Source organism: Alexandromys fortis, unplaced genomic scaffold (genome assembly GCF_014885135.2).
Source record: "Alexandromys fortis isolate MF-2015 unplaced genomic scaffold, M_Fortis_MF-2015_v1.1 scaffold_79, whole genome shotgun sequence".
Taxonomy (NCBI): Eukaryota; Metazoa; Chordata; class Mammalia; order Rodentia; family Cricetidae; genus Alexandromys; species Alexandromys fortis.
This window is the reverse complement of record NW_026067964.1, coordinates 2,103,933-2,120,198: the sequence shown is the minus strand read 5'-3', so window position 1 is coordinate 2,120,198 and position 16,266 is coordinate 2,103,933. Positions and strand designations below refer to the sequence as shown.

Genomic DNA, 16,266 nt, shown 5'->3' with positions numbered 1-16,266 from the left:
GAGCGGGCACCGAGGAGCACACCACCCACAGAGAAGGGCAATCCTTCACCAATACCATGCCGAGTGGGGGAAGAGGTGGGAATAGGAATACAGGAGGATGAGCCAGTTACGCATACCATGTAAATAAATACCCCCTGAGTTCTTGTATGTAATAGAAAAATGTACTTTGAGAAAAATCAAAGGCTTTTTATGGTCGTTGCAAAATGTTTTTCAAATTAAGTCATTGTTCTTATAAATAAATAGGTGGCATTCCAAGAAAGTAAGAGAGCCAAGCCTATCAACTTACACAGCCCATTATAAAGAAACTGGTCACAATCTAATTGGATTCCATCCATCAGTTTATAACAACTTTTAAAGTATGACGTCACTCTACAAATTTTTTTCTTTATTCTCTCTCTCTCTCTCTCTCTCTCTCTCTCTCTCTCTCTCTCTCTCTCTCTCTCTCTCGATGCAGGGTTTCTCTGTAGCTTTGGAGCCTGTCCTGAAACTCACTCTATAGACCAGGCTGGCCTCAAACTCACAGAGATCCGCCTGACTCTGCCTCTCGAGTGCTCGGATCTCTATATTTGGCCTTCACAGTGAGGCTGAAGTTATCATTATGATATTGACAACATTCCTTTTATAGAAATTCACCAAGTACCAAAGGAAACTATAAAGCTGGGTTTTATTTTAGGTATATAAAAATCAAGTATTGAAGTTACTGCCATTAAACACTTGACTTAAAAAAAAAAAGAAGGCATGAGAAAGAAAAAGAAGTAACTTCAGAACTAATAAGAAAAAATATGCCAAATAAGAATTAGAAAAGAAGGGCTGGAGAGGTGGCTTTGTAGTTAAGGCTCTCGTTGCTCCAGCAGAGGACGTGAATCTAGTTCCCAGCATTCACTGGGTAGATCACTACTGTCCCAGGTACCTGTGCACATGGGCACGTGCGCACACACACACACACACACACTCAGGCACATACCTACACATACAACATAAATTAAATATAAATAAAAGATTTTTAAAAAGGATTAAGAAGGAGAGATGGCTCAGTAGTTAAGAGCACTGGCTACTCTTTCAGAGGGCCTGGGTTCAATTCCCAATACCCACAGGGTGGCTCACAACCATCTCTAATTCCAGTTGGAGGGGATCTGATACCCTCTGGCCTCCCTAGGTTCCAGACATGCACATGGTGCATATACTTGTATGCAAGCAAAACACCTACATGCACAAATAAATACATTAAAAAGTTTTAAAAGAATGAAAAATAGCACAAATACATCCTAAGTTTGGGTATTTGTATTATGTCTCACACCAGGAAGCATCCCCCTGGGGCAAATGGAGACTTGCTCTCTGTTCAAATAGAGAAAAATTTAGTACTATGCAAAATTCATTAAGGGAGAAGTAACAGCAAAGCTAATATCAATTTACTTTTGATTCATTCTAGCACACTAAACAATAAAAATCTGAATATTTCCTTGAACTAGACAAGCTTTTATGCCTGTGTTTTGGTTATATGAACACAGTCAAAATTATTTCTTCTCCATTAGACAGTAAATTATCCTTTGTGTCCAATGGGTGTGGCTGACCCATGAACGGTATCAACGGAGATGCTGGCAACTGTTCAGTTTCTGTCCGCTGGAATCCTCAATTCTCTCTCTCTCTCTCTCTCTCTCTCTCTCTCTCTCTCTCTCTCTCTCTCTCTGTGTGTGTGTATGTGTTGCATCAAGCTAAATCACCTGATTCAAACTCTTACCTTCTGAATGCTTTCAAACTTCATTCAACTAGCCCTGTTTTTAAACACACTGCTTAGAGATTATATTTATAGTCTAACAGGGCAAAAAAGGAATTGATGTCATTGTTTTATTCCTTCTGATTCAAATGCAGAGATTTAAGCTTTTATTTAAAATGAATGGCTCAAACTGTCCATTTCCTTTCCGTCATCAGGTCACTGATCTCAAGCCTTCCAGGTAGGAGGAACCGCAGTTCTAACGGTGAGGTACCCATACCGCACAAGGAATGGATGATTCAAGTATGCTTTCCAAATAGCAATAGTGTGAAACTAAGTCAAAAACCTCAAAATGGTACTAAAACCAGAACAAAGTAAGAAAAAGAAAGGGAAAGAGGAGGAACCTTACACGTTGCGTGCTGAGGGAGTGGAGAGTCCTGAACCTGCAGCTTGCTTTTGGATGGACTCAAATAGAAAATTGGGCATGGTCTGATGGACTAAAGTTCATTTTTTATTAAACTATTGGGCATGTCACACGGACACGAAAGCTCCCACATCAGTCTTTAAATGTGACTATTACACATAATCTGTCCACGGGAAGTGTGAAGCAATTACATGTCAAAGCAAAGTTTAAATTGAGGGCTGTGGAGGAGAGCAGCTCCCAGGAGAGCTCTACACTGCCCATAAGCCGTTTTCTATCTGCGGGGCAGAACTCACTTTTGAAAATTCAACACACTCCTCTAATGTGCCTGGTTTCTTGCGGCTATGCTCCGTTTTAATAAAAGTTTATCATATAAAAGTTACGTTTCTGTTTCCTTACATGACTGCTCTTTCTTCAAATGCTGAGATGTAGCTATTGGTATCGTGCACACACTATGATTTCAGCTCTCCCAAGCCCTGGGCTAAACCAGGAAGGGGACACCTCCAATCTGCCCTGATGGGCTGCCTCTAAGTTGCTGCTTCTTAGCACCATCCATACAGGACAAAAGTAATTCTCAGACTCCACTCAAGTAAAATCCTTAAGGCCCTCGCAGAATATCCCTGAAGTCCGTTCTTGTTCGCACCATCCCGGAGAGCAACGTTTTATTAAACTAAAACAACAGAGAAGTGGGAACGTATGTATAATTTTATCAAAATGAAATCTGTATGAGCTGACGTCCAACAAGACTCAGAGGAATCGGTTGTGGAGGCAGAGCTAGCTGGAGCTGGCCTGCAGTCCCTGTATGTTTTATGCACGTAGACTAGCTGGACACCTGCTCTGGGAATCGAATGAGGCGGAGTCAGAATCAGACAGCACTTACCTTCGGTGGAACTGCACACTGTGAAATCACGCACTAGCCGGGACTTCCCGACAGAGACTTTGGGTGATGAGCAGGAGTATGAACGTGAGCGAATCCCAGACAGCAGGGACTCCTAAGAGAGAGTGCAGCATTATGTAATCACTATCACAAAACAAAGCCCCAATGCGTGCACTTCATCCAGGCAGCTATTTCCTTATCCTGGGAATTGAACTCAGGGCCTTGTGCATGCTGGGAAGGCTCTTTATCACTGAGCTACATTCTCAGTCCATGTTCTACAGAGCCTTGTGAGACGTGGTCTTACTAAGTTGCCCAGGCTGGCACTGATCTTGGGTTAGTCTTGGTCTCCCATGTAGCTGGGATAAGAGATCTGCACCCGCCATCTCTTTTCTTACATGACCTTCTTAATAGCTTGCTCTGTTTGCCTCTCAAAGCTTTTCCAGTGTTCTCCTTTTCATCTAAGCCCTGATAAACTTAAGTTTTGTAGGGAGTTCTCATCCATGTCAAAAAACACCTTTGGACCATTTCAACAACTTGGTTAAAAATGAGAAAATTAAATCACACGACTTTTTCTCTGAATGTTCAGCTATGGTATTAATTTGTTTTACACAGGTTATTATTTTTTTGTTAGTTTACACTTCAGCATTTAAACAAAATTATATACTAACCGAGATCTCTTTCCTTAAGCAATTTTAGAAGGTAGAGAAATACCTATGTCTAATTATAAGAGGTTTTAAGCTTTTAAATGGCTGTTTAAATTTACAGGATTAGCTGTGGCCTCTAGAGAAAGTCCTTGTGAATCCTGTTCCTCTGGGCCCATTGTTTAATAAACTTTCTATCTGTATTTCCCAGATTGATGCTATCAATGATTTATATGACTTTAATATCATTCCTTTTAATGACCCATCATTTTGTTCCTGTTTCCCAATTTCTATTATTATATTTGCAACATACATAAAAATGAAAGCTGTCAAGATAATTAAAACACAGTTTTCTTACATGTTCCATAAATTTTAGATGAATATGAAATAGAAATTTACTAAACTCATTTATGGTATCTAACTCCTATTTCACAGAGGCCTTAGCATTGAATCCAGCCCGTGTATTTTTGAGGTGTCATCTATGGTAAAAGGTAAGAGAAAGTGATACAGAATTCTTTGCTAAAATTAAGCTATCACAAACTGTCCTGCATGGAGAGTTGGTCTTGCCTAGTCTTCCTAAATAAAAACACCTGGTTCCTTGGCAGCCATTGGTTGAAGGGCTCAGGGCAGAGCTGATCACAGAAGCCTCCCTTGGCTTCAAGGGGTCTTGGCTTAGGTGCCTTATCTAGAAGCACCCACTGGGCCCAGAGGCTGAGTCCCCGGATGTTGAGCTGTACTCTAACCAAGCAGGGAACTGGCCATAAGGAACCCACCAGAAGCCATCCTCTCTCTTAAATTGTGCACGGTAACCGCTGTTCATGACGATGAAACTTTGGAAACTGTCCAAAATCTTTTGGCGACACTATGCTGAGTAATTACAGAGGCAAGAGAAGCTGCGCTTCACAGCAAAAATTTTCTTTCAGATCAACGTGAAACTGTTTCCAAAGAGCTGTATTTCATTCCAAGGAATGATAAGGTTTTCACATTCCATTCAAAACTAGCTAGCATTAGCATTCACAACCATATCCATCTTTTTCTTGAATAGTATTCATCCACACTTCTATTCTTATTATCCAGAATTATCATATGATATTCAGGTTCAAAAGATAAGCATGGATTTCCAGGTTACACAGGAAAACGGATTCAGTGTGGAGGTTAGAAGACCTTAATTTTAGTAATGGCATGTGACCAATCTGGGGCCACCTAGTCAAAACTCTAATGCTTTCAAAACATAAAATAAAAGTGCTACTTACGTCTTAGATGGGCTAAGAAAAACCTCTGTATTTTTCACATACATAAAACCATTTGGTACATTTCAGGGTACACTGCAAAGGTAAGGTCTTATCTTACTAACCCCATGTTCTGGGGAGAACCTTGGCATTTCACACATTGTTTTACAGTAGTGAATAAATATACTTTAAGAGGAAAATGACTGGACTATAACAGAATTCAAATAGAAAAAAATAAGCATGTTCAAACAGAAGAGTTTGCTTTGAGAAACTAAATTAAAGTATTTGTTTTTAAAACTGTAAAAAAAAAAAAAACCTGTCAAAGAGTTGGAGACAGCCCCTGCTCCCTCTGTGAGGAGTCCCACAAGTAGACCACGCTACACAACTCTAACATACATACATGCAGAGAGCTTAGGTCAGCACCATGTAGGCTCCCTGGTTGTCGTTCAGTTTCTGTGAGCCCCCATGAGTCCACGAAACTCATGAAATTATCAAGAAAAATTAAACTTCAAAATGATGAAGTGAGAAACATTGGAGATTGGCTCATGAAGCCAGGAACACCCAGTAAACATGACCTCTGACTTACTGACATCATCTACCTCCTTGCCTGGACCAGACTAAAGATTCTATGCATAAGCAAGCTTGACCCCTTGAACCCAGTATCACCAGTTTGCCTCGCTCTGTGGCAGGAAGGAGAGCATCAATATTAACTGAAATAGTAACATTTCTTAAGTATGTAAAAATGGGATGTACTGCTTGTGAGTCAATAACATCAACCAACTGCTGGAAGAGTTGTAAAAATTAAAATGGAGTCATGGAGATTAAAAATCAGAGGTCACCTAAGTCCCTCCCAACACATACACAAGCGTCTCTCCTGTGGGAAAAAGATAGAACCTGTCCTGTAGGTGGAGGTGGGGGCATTGAGAACACGTTCTCGTTCTGTGCATTTTCAGTAAGTCGAGCTAAGACCAAGGAGAATACCTTTGAATGCAGAGTACTGGACAGGGAAAGCGATTCTGTCCTGGAGATATTACAATCTGCTTCAGCGCTGGTCTCAAAAGAATCCAGTTCATCTCCACTAGGAAGCCCCGTTCTTGAGGAACTCTGAGAGCCCACAGCATAGCAGATGGGGGGCTGGGAATGCCCTTCCCCCTCACTGTCGGCATTCAGGGCATCCAGGCTGGAACTAGAGCATGAAACAGATTATTCTGTGAGCAGTCAGACAGATGCTGGGCTTTGATTTTCTATGTGTGAGATGCAATGAGTGCCCACATAATTTTTCGTTGATACTGCTTTTTATAACGTTTCCAAGAAACATTTTTATTGTTTTTTTTCCCCTTTGTGCACAAGGGGGGGGGGTGCCACCTGCACACATGGGGAAGTCAGAGAACAATCCGCAGGAGTTAGTTCTCTCCTACCACCATATGGAACCTGGGGATCACAGTCAGGATGTCATGCTCGTTGGCAAGTACCTCCACCTGCTGAGCCACACACCAGCCCTTTAAACAAAATTCATATGTCCCCAAATGGATGGTCCTACCTGGCAAAAGCCATTTATTGTAGAATATTATTTTAATTAGGTAAAGATGTGTTACATCTGTTTATGCTGCAGATTATTACTTTAACTGTGTAAAGGTGTGTCGCTTCTCTTTATGCTTCATTTGTTTTAAAAATGTAAGGATGTGTTTTTAATTATGTAAATATGTTTTGGATTTGTTTCACCTTGCCTACCTAAGGTACCTGATTGGTCTAATAAAGAGCTGAATTGCCAATAGGCAGGAGAGGGACAGGCAAGGCTGGCGGGCAGAGACATTAAAAAGGAGGAGAAATCTAGGCTCAGGAGCAGAGAACTGAATGAGAAAGGAGGAAAGAGCACACCCGGGGCAAGAAGCCAGGCAGACTCGAGCCAGACACAGAGAAGCAGTGAAAGTAAGATATTCAGGAAGAAAAAAGTGAAACACCCCAAGGCAAAGGCAGATGAACAGAAGCAGGCTAAGTTAAAAGAGCTAGCCAGTAAAGAGCTAAGCTAAGGTCGAGCATTCAAAACAAATAAGAAATCCATGTGTCATGATTTGGGAGCTGGTTGGTGGCCTAACATAGCCTGATACTCCATTTCAATGACTTTACAAAAGTGGGTTTGATAGTGACGGCTTCACTATTTTTGTTTTGTAAACACCATTACCAGCCCTGTATAGCCACCCTTCACATACTGAACATGCCAGAGATGCTGATCCACAGGGCTGTTCGCACAGCAGCCTCCGGGCAATGACACAGGCAATGACACAGGGACAATAGAGTTACCTTCCCTGCAGTTGGAAAGCAGACGGGCAGAGGTGAGTGTAAGAGGGGAGTGCCGTGAAGGGCTCACCTCAAGGGTCAGAGATAAACTGTGTGTCAAGCCTCAAGCATGTCAAAGTGAGATGGTCACTTTCAGAGACTTCCCGCTAAGGATTCTGTCTCAGACGGGAGCAAAGATTTCCTCTGCCTGACTACAACTTTTTTCCTCTTATTTAACGTTCATAACTACAGCATCAAAGGACAGAATGTGACTGCACACTTTCAAGGTCCAGTCCCTCATAGCATTTACATTTTAAACCATTGCATCAAGCATCAAGGCCATGAGTGGCCATGGGTGGCCATGGATGTATTATAACATGGGATTTTTTTTTCCTTGACTGTTTCAGTGCTAGAGGATGAGGTTTTCATCCAACACAACACTGGGAAACCATCTTGTTGGAACTACAAACAATGGAAGATGAAAATTTAAATTATCTCTTTTGGCTTTTTTTTAAAACATGGGTCATATAATAGTGGAATATTGATTTCATAACTGTGACTCTCAGACAGAGTTCTTACTCCATGCTTATAATTAGATAAGTTTCTAACCCCGATTCATTCCCAATACCTTGACTATAGCTGAGAAAGAACTGGGAAAAGGAATAACTTAACTGCAAGTTATCTGTCACAGGACAAATGTTATCACAACTTGTTATTGTCTCCTTCGGGAAAGTAGGTCAACTGTGACTAAGACAGTTAGCCATTCCTCTCCCGGTAAGACGGCAGACTGGTTTGTATGTCATGGTAAACCCAGACTTCCCAAAAGGGAAAATCCTGCTGTAACATACAGATACTGAGCTGCATCATCGGGATTAGTGTGTGCTGCCCCATTTAATATTGCTCTGACCCTCAGGAAATGTAGGATTTGTCTTGGTTAACCTTGTCCCTATATCATCCACAGTTTTGACTCTGTGCCCACAAATTCCACTTTTGTTAGAAGTTCCTGGTCTTGCACGATATTGTTCTCTTACTAAATTTCCCCGCTGTTTATTGTCTCTCAGGCTCTTCACTCCATGACAGCATTCACTGACAGGAGTCATCTCAAGGCTAAAAAGAAATATCTGCAGCCATCAGCCCCCTTCTATCCCAGGCACTATTCTCATTTCTCAAGACTGGAAGAGTGCTGGTAAAGAGTGTTTGGGGGAGAACAGCTTCTACTTCTTCCAATAACAACTCTGTGTGTGTGTGTGTGTGTGTGTGTGTGTGTGTGTGTGTGTGTGTGTGTGCAAGTGGGTAGGTATGTAGATATGTTTATATAGTTCTGTGTCGCCCAAGCTGACCTTGAACTTGCCATCTTCCTACTTCTGCCTCCTGAGTGCTGGCTTAGTTTTTCTGTTATTATGAAAAGGAAACTCTCTGTAGCAAGAAAAGTTTCCGCAACGGAACACGAAGACATCAATTTGAAGTTCTGGGAATATTTTCATAAAGAGAGCAGAATAACCATTTGTACTTTTTCTGCCTTATATTTCTCAAATGGCTCTTTAAGCAACCCACTTCTTGAGATCTGAAGGGCACTTAACAGACCCAAATAATTCTGCCAGAATGTATCAAATCACACACAGTGGGGCTGTATGGAGTCTGGCCTACACTGACAGCTTCTTGCCCCAGTGCACAAGTTCAAAGCCCCAAAGACCCTACAATGCAATGAAAATAACCTCTCTCCAGCATCTACAAAACCATAAGATAAAACACAAACCTGAAGTGAGGATTTTAGGACTTATGGCCAAAATAGCCTTCAATAAAAAAACTCAGTCTGTAGATCCATATAGAATTACACCCAGTGGATGGTGTCCACTGACACTGGTTCCCTCCTCGTCTCTGCTTGGTCAACTATAGCTCTTCTGAGTATCTGTTTGTCTACATGCATGTTCATTTATAGATAAACATTTACATACACATGTGTATATGCTAAATTCACTGATCCATAACTTCACAAGTGAACATGAACACTAAATCACAGGGTTAGAACACGAGAGAAAAGTAGATTAACCCATAAGGAAAGTGGAAACTGGGTTATTTCCTAAAGAAAATGGACACATAGACACAGATAGCATGAACATATACAAATATATGTCATTACAACATGTACAATAGTACTTTTTTGTTTGTTTGTTTGTTTTTTTGAGACAGGGTTTCTCAGTAGCTTTGGAGCCTGTCCTGGAACTAGCTGTTGTAGACCAGGTTGGCCTCTAACTCACAGAGATCCAACTGCTTCTGCCTTCTGAGCGCTGGGATTAAAGGTGTGCGCCTCCACCACCCAGCAAATAGTACTTTTTAAAAATGATATTTTATGTGTACCAGAAAAAAACAGAGCCTTTATGATCCACCCAGCTTGAAAAACAAGTCCAGGCAAAGTCCATCCAGCCTGCTCTAGCCCACTCTCCTTCCGCTTTCCCGCAACTGTCTTGAAATTAGGGATTTTCCTCTCCCCATTCTTTTCTTTCTCTTTATAGCTTATGCGCTATGCAATCATTTGTCTTACTTTGTATTCTGTGAAAATTAAATCTGTTTGTAGCTTCCTTTTTTCATCTTCATGTCTTTGAGATGCACACCATATATACACACTTGTATTTAATTCATTTTCTTGACTTGTACAGCATTCCATTTGTAGTTTAAGACGAGGTATAGCTACACGTCTAGCTCCCAGCTGAGTTATTTCCTTCTGCTACAAATTCTGATGTGGTGGTCTACTGGTCAACAGTAGTGACAAGACGATGCAAATCATTTTCCAAACTTGTTACACGATGCTCTTCCCTCAGCCACCACTGAGTTCATGTCACAATCTTGGCAATGTCAAACTTTCCAATTTCTATCAATCTACTAATACTCAGAATTGTGGTTTTCCTTTCCTGCATTATTGTTAGCTTTCTTAACTGCCTTTCTTTCAAATGGAGATATACAGGAAACAAAAGGGGGATAGCATTTTGATATAGAGAAAGAGTGATGGGGACAATCTTTAAAAAGAAACCTTTTCCTCGTTCCCTGCAGTTTTCCTCCAGGGGGAAACATCTTACCTTCTTTTCTTGAGATGACCCTGCTCCTTCTCAAATTCATGAAGACCAAAAGGAAGGTTCAACTGAGAAGTGCAGGAGCTGGCCGGTGACACGCAGGGCTGCAGGGCTGCACTGCTCGCCGGCCCCTCACTGTCCTCACTGAGTGGATGCCCACAGGGACTGCAGTCAGGAGGAGGGATGTGTCTGCAAGCCTGAGGCCCCAGAGTGGACCTCATGGATTCGGGGCTCGTATGGGCCGAGAGTCCCTCTATGTTGATATAGTTGATGTCCAAATCGCCAACCTGGACATTGAAAGAGAGAGAACATTGTGCCAAATGAAAGCAGTAAAGAGTGGTTTGATTAAAATCAACAAAACCCCAAGAGTTTAAAAAAAAATCTCCACCACATTTATTTTTTTCTTTTAATTTGTGCTTTATGTAACCAGAGAATTCCAATATGTTTGTGTTCGTGTGGTCTATCCTATGATCCTCTGTTCCTCTATCACTTTCCCATAATTCACAAAAAAATAAAAAATGCCTCCTAGCCTGTGACCTAAGCAGAACCTGGCTGTCCTTTTAACACTTTATGAACCACTACCTCAAAATGAGGAGCATATGTTATTAAACACCTGAGAAAACACCAAAGAGTACGAGCTCTATTCAAAATACAATTCATAAGAATCGTCCCAGTGGGTACAGAAGTCTGAGGTTCCCTAGTAAACATCACTAATGACTCAAACTACATAAAGCACATTGTTTAACCAGAAGGTTATTTTTAATGCTCAAACCTCAAATTACCTGCAAATAAATAAGCAAGAAAGCCAACAAGCAACACTGTATTCATAGCAGAGCACTCATCAGAGAGTAGGAAAGGCCTGGGAAGAAACAGTGGAGAAAGAGCAGAAAGTCAGAGGGGCACCTGAAACCTATCATAGACAGAAGTTCCCGCTGCTCACACGGAAAAGAGCTCTGGCTGATCGGAACCCTTGCTCTGAGACGCGGGCTTACACGTGCTTGTGAAGTAGGGCTGGCGGCCCAAAGGCATCATTTCTCAGGAACAGGCAGTGAAAAGGAAGAGAGCCACACCCCTGTAGAGGGAACTGGAGACTGCAGAAGGCGCTCTGCTCCGTGGTGAGAGCAGCCTAGCAAACACAAAACCCTGGATTCCATTCCTTGCGCCAAAGAGTGAAGGGATAAAGGGGAGGGAAAGGCAGAGTGAGTGGGTTTTTGGGGACCTCGATCATCAACCATCATCTTAATAATCTACTATGACAAAAACCAATACAAATGCTCCAGGCAGCAAATGGGACGCTACGAGTAACAGGACGGGCTAGGGAAATACCTCAGTTGGTAAAGTGCTGGGGACCCCACAGACAAGCCAGGCATGGTGGTGTGTATCTGTGACCCTGACAGTGGGAGGAAAGAGATGAAGGATGCCTTAGCTTGCTGGCCAGCCAGCCAGGCTAGCCAAGTTTGTTTTAACTGTACAAATTCAGCAATCCTTTACTATGCTTACTGAACTGGGCTGTCTGCGTTCTCTTTTTCTTTTTTGTTTCATCTTATTAAAGCAGCATTTCTCTCACCTAAAGTAGTCACAAACGAAAATTATAACCTAGGTTCATCTTTGAGGATTTTTTCAATTTCAATGCATTTTTTTAATATTATAATAACAATTTCCCAATAGTTGGGGAAAATCAAAGTTGGATCAATAATCTGTCCAGTGAGGCTTAGAAAAAGATGGAATAAAGACTCAAAAAGTCCACTGAAATTATGGAGATAACGTAAAAAAAAAAAATCTCATTAAGACAAGAAATACCTGTACTGAAAACTATAAAACACTGCTGAAAGAATTTTGAAAGGACACAGAGAAACGCAAAGATAGCCTTACATTCACAGGGAGAAAGACCTGGTGTCCTCTGACCTCCACACTCACATTGTGGTTTATGCATACATATAATACACACACACACAAACACACACTCAGTGATAACAGTTCATTTTTAAATGAGCGAAGGGCCTAAACAGACATTTTCCCAAAGAAGACTCCCTAACGGGTGCCATGCATACCAAACCCACAGCAAAGTGTGTGTCATGTTACAGCTTGTCATGACACCAGAAGGCAGCAGGAGAGACTTAGGGGGAGGAGCTAGAGAAGGAAGCCCTGGCAAGCTGCTGACAGAAGATGTAAATTAGCACACTCATCATTGAAAACAACAGAGATTCTTCAAAAAAAAAAAAAAAAAATTCAAAGCACAACCACCATACAATCCAGAAGCCCCATTCTGGGTATATCCGGGGAAATCCAACCACGTTCCTCAAGAACTGTCTCTGCTCCCACGGTGTAGAAGCATCATTCACCCTTCACAATTCACACGCATCTCAACACATCACCCTGTAGACTTCAGCACATGTTACCTTGTCAACTATCCCCGCAAAGGACTAGAAAACAAGTCTTACATGTCATAACAGATATATTAAACCTGACATGTAAATACCTACTTATAAGACACACAAGATTATCATCCTGAACCTGAAGGACTCGTGCCTTACTCTGATTTATTGGTTTCTCCATCATTTTGGGATCCACCCCAGCCCTCTGCAATTTATAGTATGCATTTATTACAACTCTGTTTCATGACACTATAACAGATGAGTGGAGCACTCTACTACAGGTTGAAGCAGAGATCTACTAGACAAGAAAATGGGAAAACACCTTAATGTGCATTTAGTGTGTGTGTGTGCACGTGTGAATGTGTATGTATGTGTGCAGGTGTGTATGTGTTTATGTATGTATGGCATGTCTATAAGGAGATTACTTTTCAAGGTAGTAGGAATCTCATATTATCAAAATTATCCAAGAAAATTCCATAAAATAGCTTAAACTAGAATTCTCAAATGATCACTAGAAATCTCTCCTCCTCTCCTCCCTCTCTCTCTCTCTCTCTCTCTCTCTCTCTCTCTCTCTCTCTCTCATTTTGGGAAGTGGTTCCTATACCCCTGGTCACTTCAGCATGCCTTACCTGATCAATCACCATGCAGTTAGCATAGACTTCATCGCCCCCATTCAGCACGTCAGAGAGCTGGCCCGCAGCAAGGGACGTTGGGGCATGCTTGGACTTTTTGAAGCCATCAAAGGAGTGATCTAGAAGAAATGAACAGGATTAGGAAATGATCAGGTGTGAACAATTTCTCTTACAACCAAGCCTTGCCTTCTTAGTCAAAAAACAAAACAACAAAAATGCATTTTTAACATAGTATTTTTCTATCTTCATACCTTAAGAGCTATAGTGCAAGTACTGTCTCTTCTATACCTAGATCTTTTCTGTTATCTAAAACTTGAATAGTTCTAGACAGATAAATATTAGCCCACTGCAAGCATAGATTCCCCCTTCATGGGAGACCTTTAAATTCTCACACAATAACCTCCACTCCATCTCCTTTACTGATAACATGGAGGAATTGTTAGCGGCACACTTCTCAAGTGATTCAAAGACAGCACGGAGCCCAGCAGTGGTGGCTCTGGATCACCCACAAGCCCTCAGAGGGGGCTCTTTCCTTCATTTTAAATTCTGAAATGGCTTCTGCTTCCGTGGTCTCTTCTGTGGTCTCAGCTTTGCTTTCAGACAGCAAAAGCTGCTCAGAATGGGGTCCTGGACAGTTTAGATGCTACTGTATCTGCAGGGAGTGCAGAGTTGAAGGCAATAAAGCCCGTGCAAGCCAGAGGCCTGGCTCCCTGTGCCCGGTCTGTTTACTCAATCTCCAGACACCTCCGTGGAGTCCTCCCATCTGTAAAGGCAGAGCAGCGCCACTCTTGACTTTGTGTGTCTATGGCAGGGAAAGGAGCCTGGACGCCTACAGCAGCTGACAGTAAGTGCTCCATTAACATGATATGTGGCTGGTATTAACGTTTGCTGTCATTATTAAGATCTTTAATTATGATCAGCATGAAGTACAAGGATAATAAAATGAGCCACAGTATTGCATCTGTAAGTGACTTTAATAGGGTAGATTTATGGTATATCTCCACACACAATGCTACCTAGCAAGTTTTTTTTGAATGGATACAAAATGGAGAGAAATGGATTGGGTGGGGTGAAGCACACCTTCACACCCAGCAGGGTGGCAGACAGAGGCGGGTCTCTGTGAATTTGAGACCAGCCCGGTCTACACAGCAAGTTTTAGGCCAGTCTTAAAAAGAAAACAAGGAGACAGAACTGTCTCAAGGCCACTAGAATTGGCTTGTATCCCACTGCCTGGCTTAGCTCTGTCATAGGTAAAATCAGATTGTGAATTATTACTCATGATTTCTAGGTTGATGTTCTATATTTCAAAATTCTATTTTTCCACAGAAAGTTCTGGAGTACATAAAAGATATAAAGACATATGAATTGAACAAACCAAATGGCCCTGGCTTCAGATCACAAATCTACTTTCCCATAACACCAAAATTGAGTTTTATTTAGTTTCTTAAGAAAATATACAAAATAGAGGAAAGTATTTTCTTATAACCATAATTGATTATTTCATTAACGTATTTAACTAGCTAGCAATGTGAGACACACAAAGCCCACAGGCAGTTCACAACTATGACCTTCATGATCAATGGCTATACACATTCATTCTGATTACACAACAGAGGCTCCATGAGTTATCTATCAGTGAGGCAGCAACACACTTCCAGGGCTCATTTGTCACTCTGGAGAATGTTTGAAAGCAGTCACAAATAATACAACATGGCCTTGGGGCAGGTGATTAATTCAGCCGGGCTGTTTTACAGTGCTTTGCTTATACGGACGGGAAACACCTGGCATTTCTGCCTTCACACTTAGAGGCCATTCACCTCTTTTCCGGGGGCAGCCCTATTCATTCATAACTGGACTGACCTAAGAAGACAACAAGCAATGAATAGATTTAACTGGAAAGATACAGAATCAAGTGAAAGCTCGCCCCAAATTGAGGGGCTTAGATAAATGTGTTGCTTAGTCACCAACAGTTTGAATTTTTTTTTCTGTCTGCATGTATTCACACACACACATATAGGTGCCCGCAGAGGCCTGAGGAAGTCTGAGAAGGACATCAGATCCCCTGGGAGTCACAGGTGGTGGTTACCCTCCAGGGGAGGGTGCTGGAACCAAACTCTGACCCTCTGAAACAGCAGGCGCTTTTAACAGGCCTGTCTCCAGTCCCCGAGAGCCTTGTTCTTAATGAACAAGAACACTGGGTTCAGAATGCCGACCACTTGCTCCAGCAATGAGCAGGACCAGAAACTACTGCTGTTTTCCAGCACACAGGTGGGATGGACTTTGTCCATTATAAACCTGTGCCCTCCGAGTCATGTCAAGGGACTATGCCCATGTCATAGAATAAACTACAAGATGGCTGAGTTTGGAGACTTAGAGTCTAATTTGTTTTCTGAATTACTAATCTGATTAGGGCTTAGAAAATGATTTGATTGAGTTACAAAGGCAGGATTAAGAATGATCCCTTAGCAGTAATTTAAAATAATCAAAGCTCTGAAAATCTTTCTTTTTTCTTTATACATTTGCTTCACAAATATATTTAGTGGCCAAATCTAACTCAAACTTAGGTAAAGTCTTTATTTTCCCCCACTTAAGGTCAACATTCAGACATTTGTCACAGAGACACTACTAGTCTAGGTGACTGTGGTGTCCCAGGGTCTCCTACAAGAGTCACAACTCACGAAGTGCAAGCCCCACGCCAAAAGGAAAATCCCCAAATAGAGCGGATCCCAGATTCATGAAGAAGAGACTGTGAGTCTCTACAACCATAGCGACAAGTGATACTGAACCAAAACATCTCAAACCATTGCCATTCCTCTCTTAATTTCCCATTTTTCTGCAGCAACACAACACCTACGTTGCACATTTTTTAGTATTTCTATCAGGTTCGTACACTTTTTTTCTTTTAAATGATATTGTTTTAAGAAACACCTTATCTCCAGTATAAACAGAAAGCCGGTCTCCCCTGACAAAAATAGAAAGGAATGGACGAGCTAAATGGCTTCAGAAGTGAAGCAATACAGTAAATTCCAAGTCTA

The 16,266-nt window shown here is 41.6% G+C and overlaps 1 protein-coding gene across 4 annotated transcripts in view; it reads right to left on the bottom strand.

Annotated features, from left to right (window-relative positions):
* The window catches only part of Arhgef28 (Rho guanine nucleotide exchange factor 28), a 298,148-nt gene that overhangs the window by 88,724 nt on the left and 193,158 nt on the right, over positions 1-16,266 (bottom strand). For all 4 annotated transcript variants that reach the window (XR_007593859.1, XM_050153817.1, XM_050153818.1 and 1 more), the window contains 4 exons: positions 13,229-13,350; positions 10,231-10,511; positions 5,861-6,065; positions 3,013-3,124 (listed from right to left, as the gene is read on the bottom strand). Coding sequence is in view for 3 of the 4 variants with exons in the window: in XM_050153817.1 (XP_050009774.1) it covers positions 3,013-3,124; positions 5,861-6,065; positions 10,231-10,511; positions 13,229-13,350 (720 nt within the window). In the remaining variant the exon portion in view is untranslated. The remainder of the gene's footprint in view (positions 1-3,012; positions 3,125-5,860; positions 6,066-10,230; positions 10,512-13,228; positions 13,351-16,266) is intronic.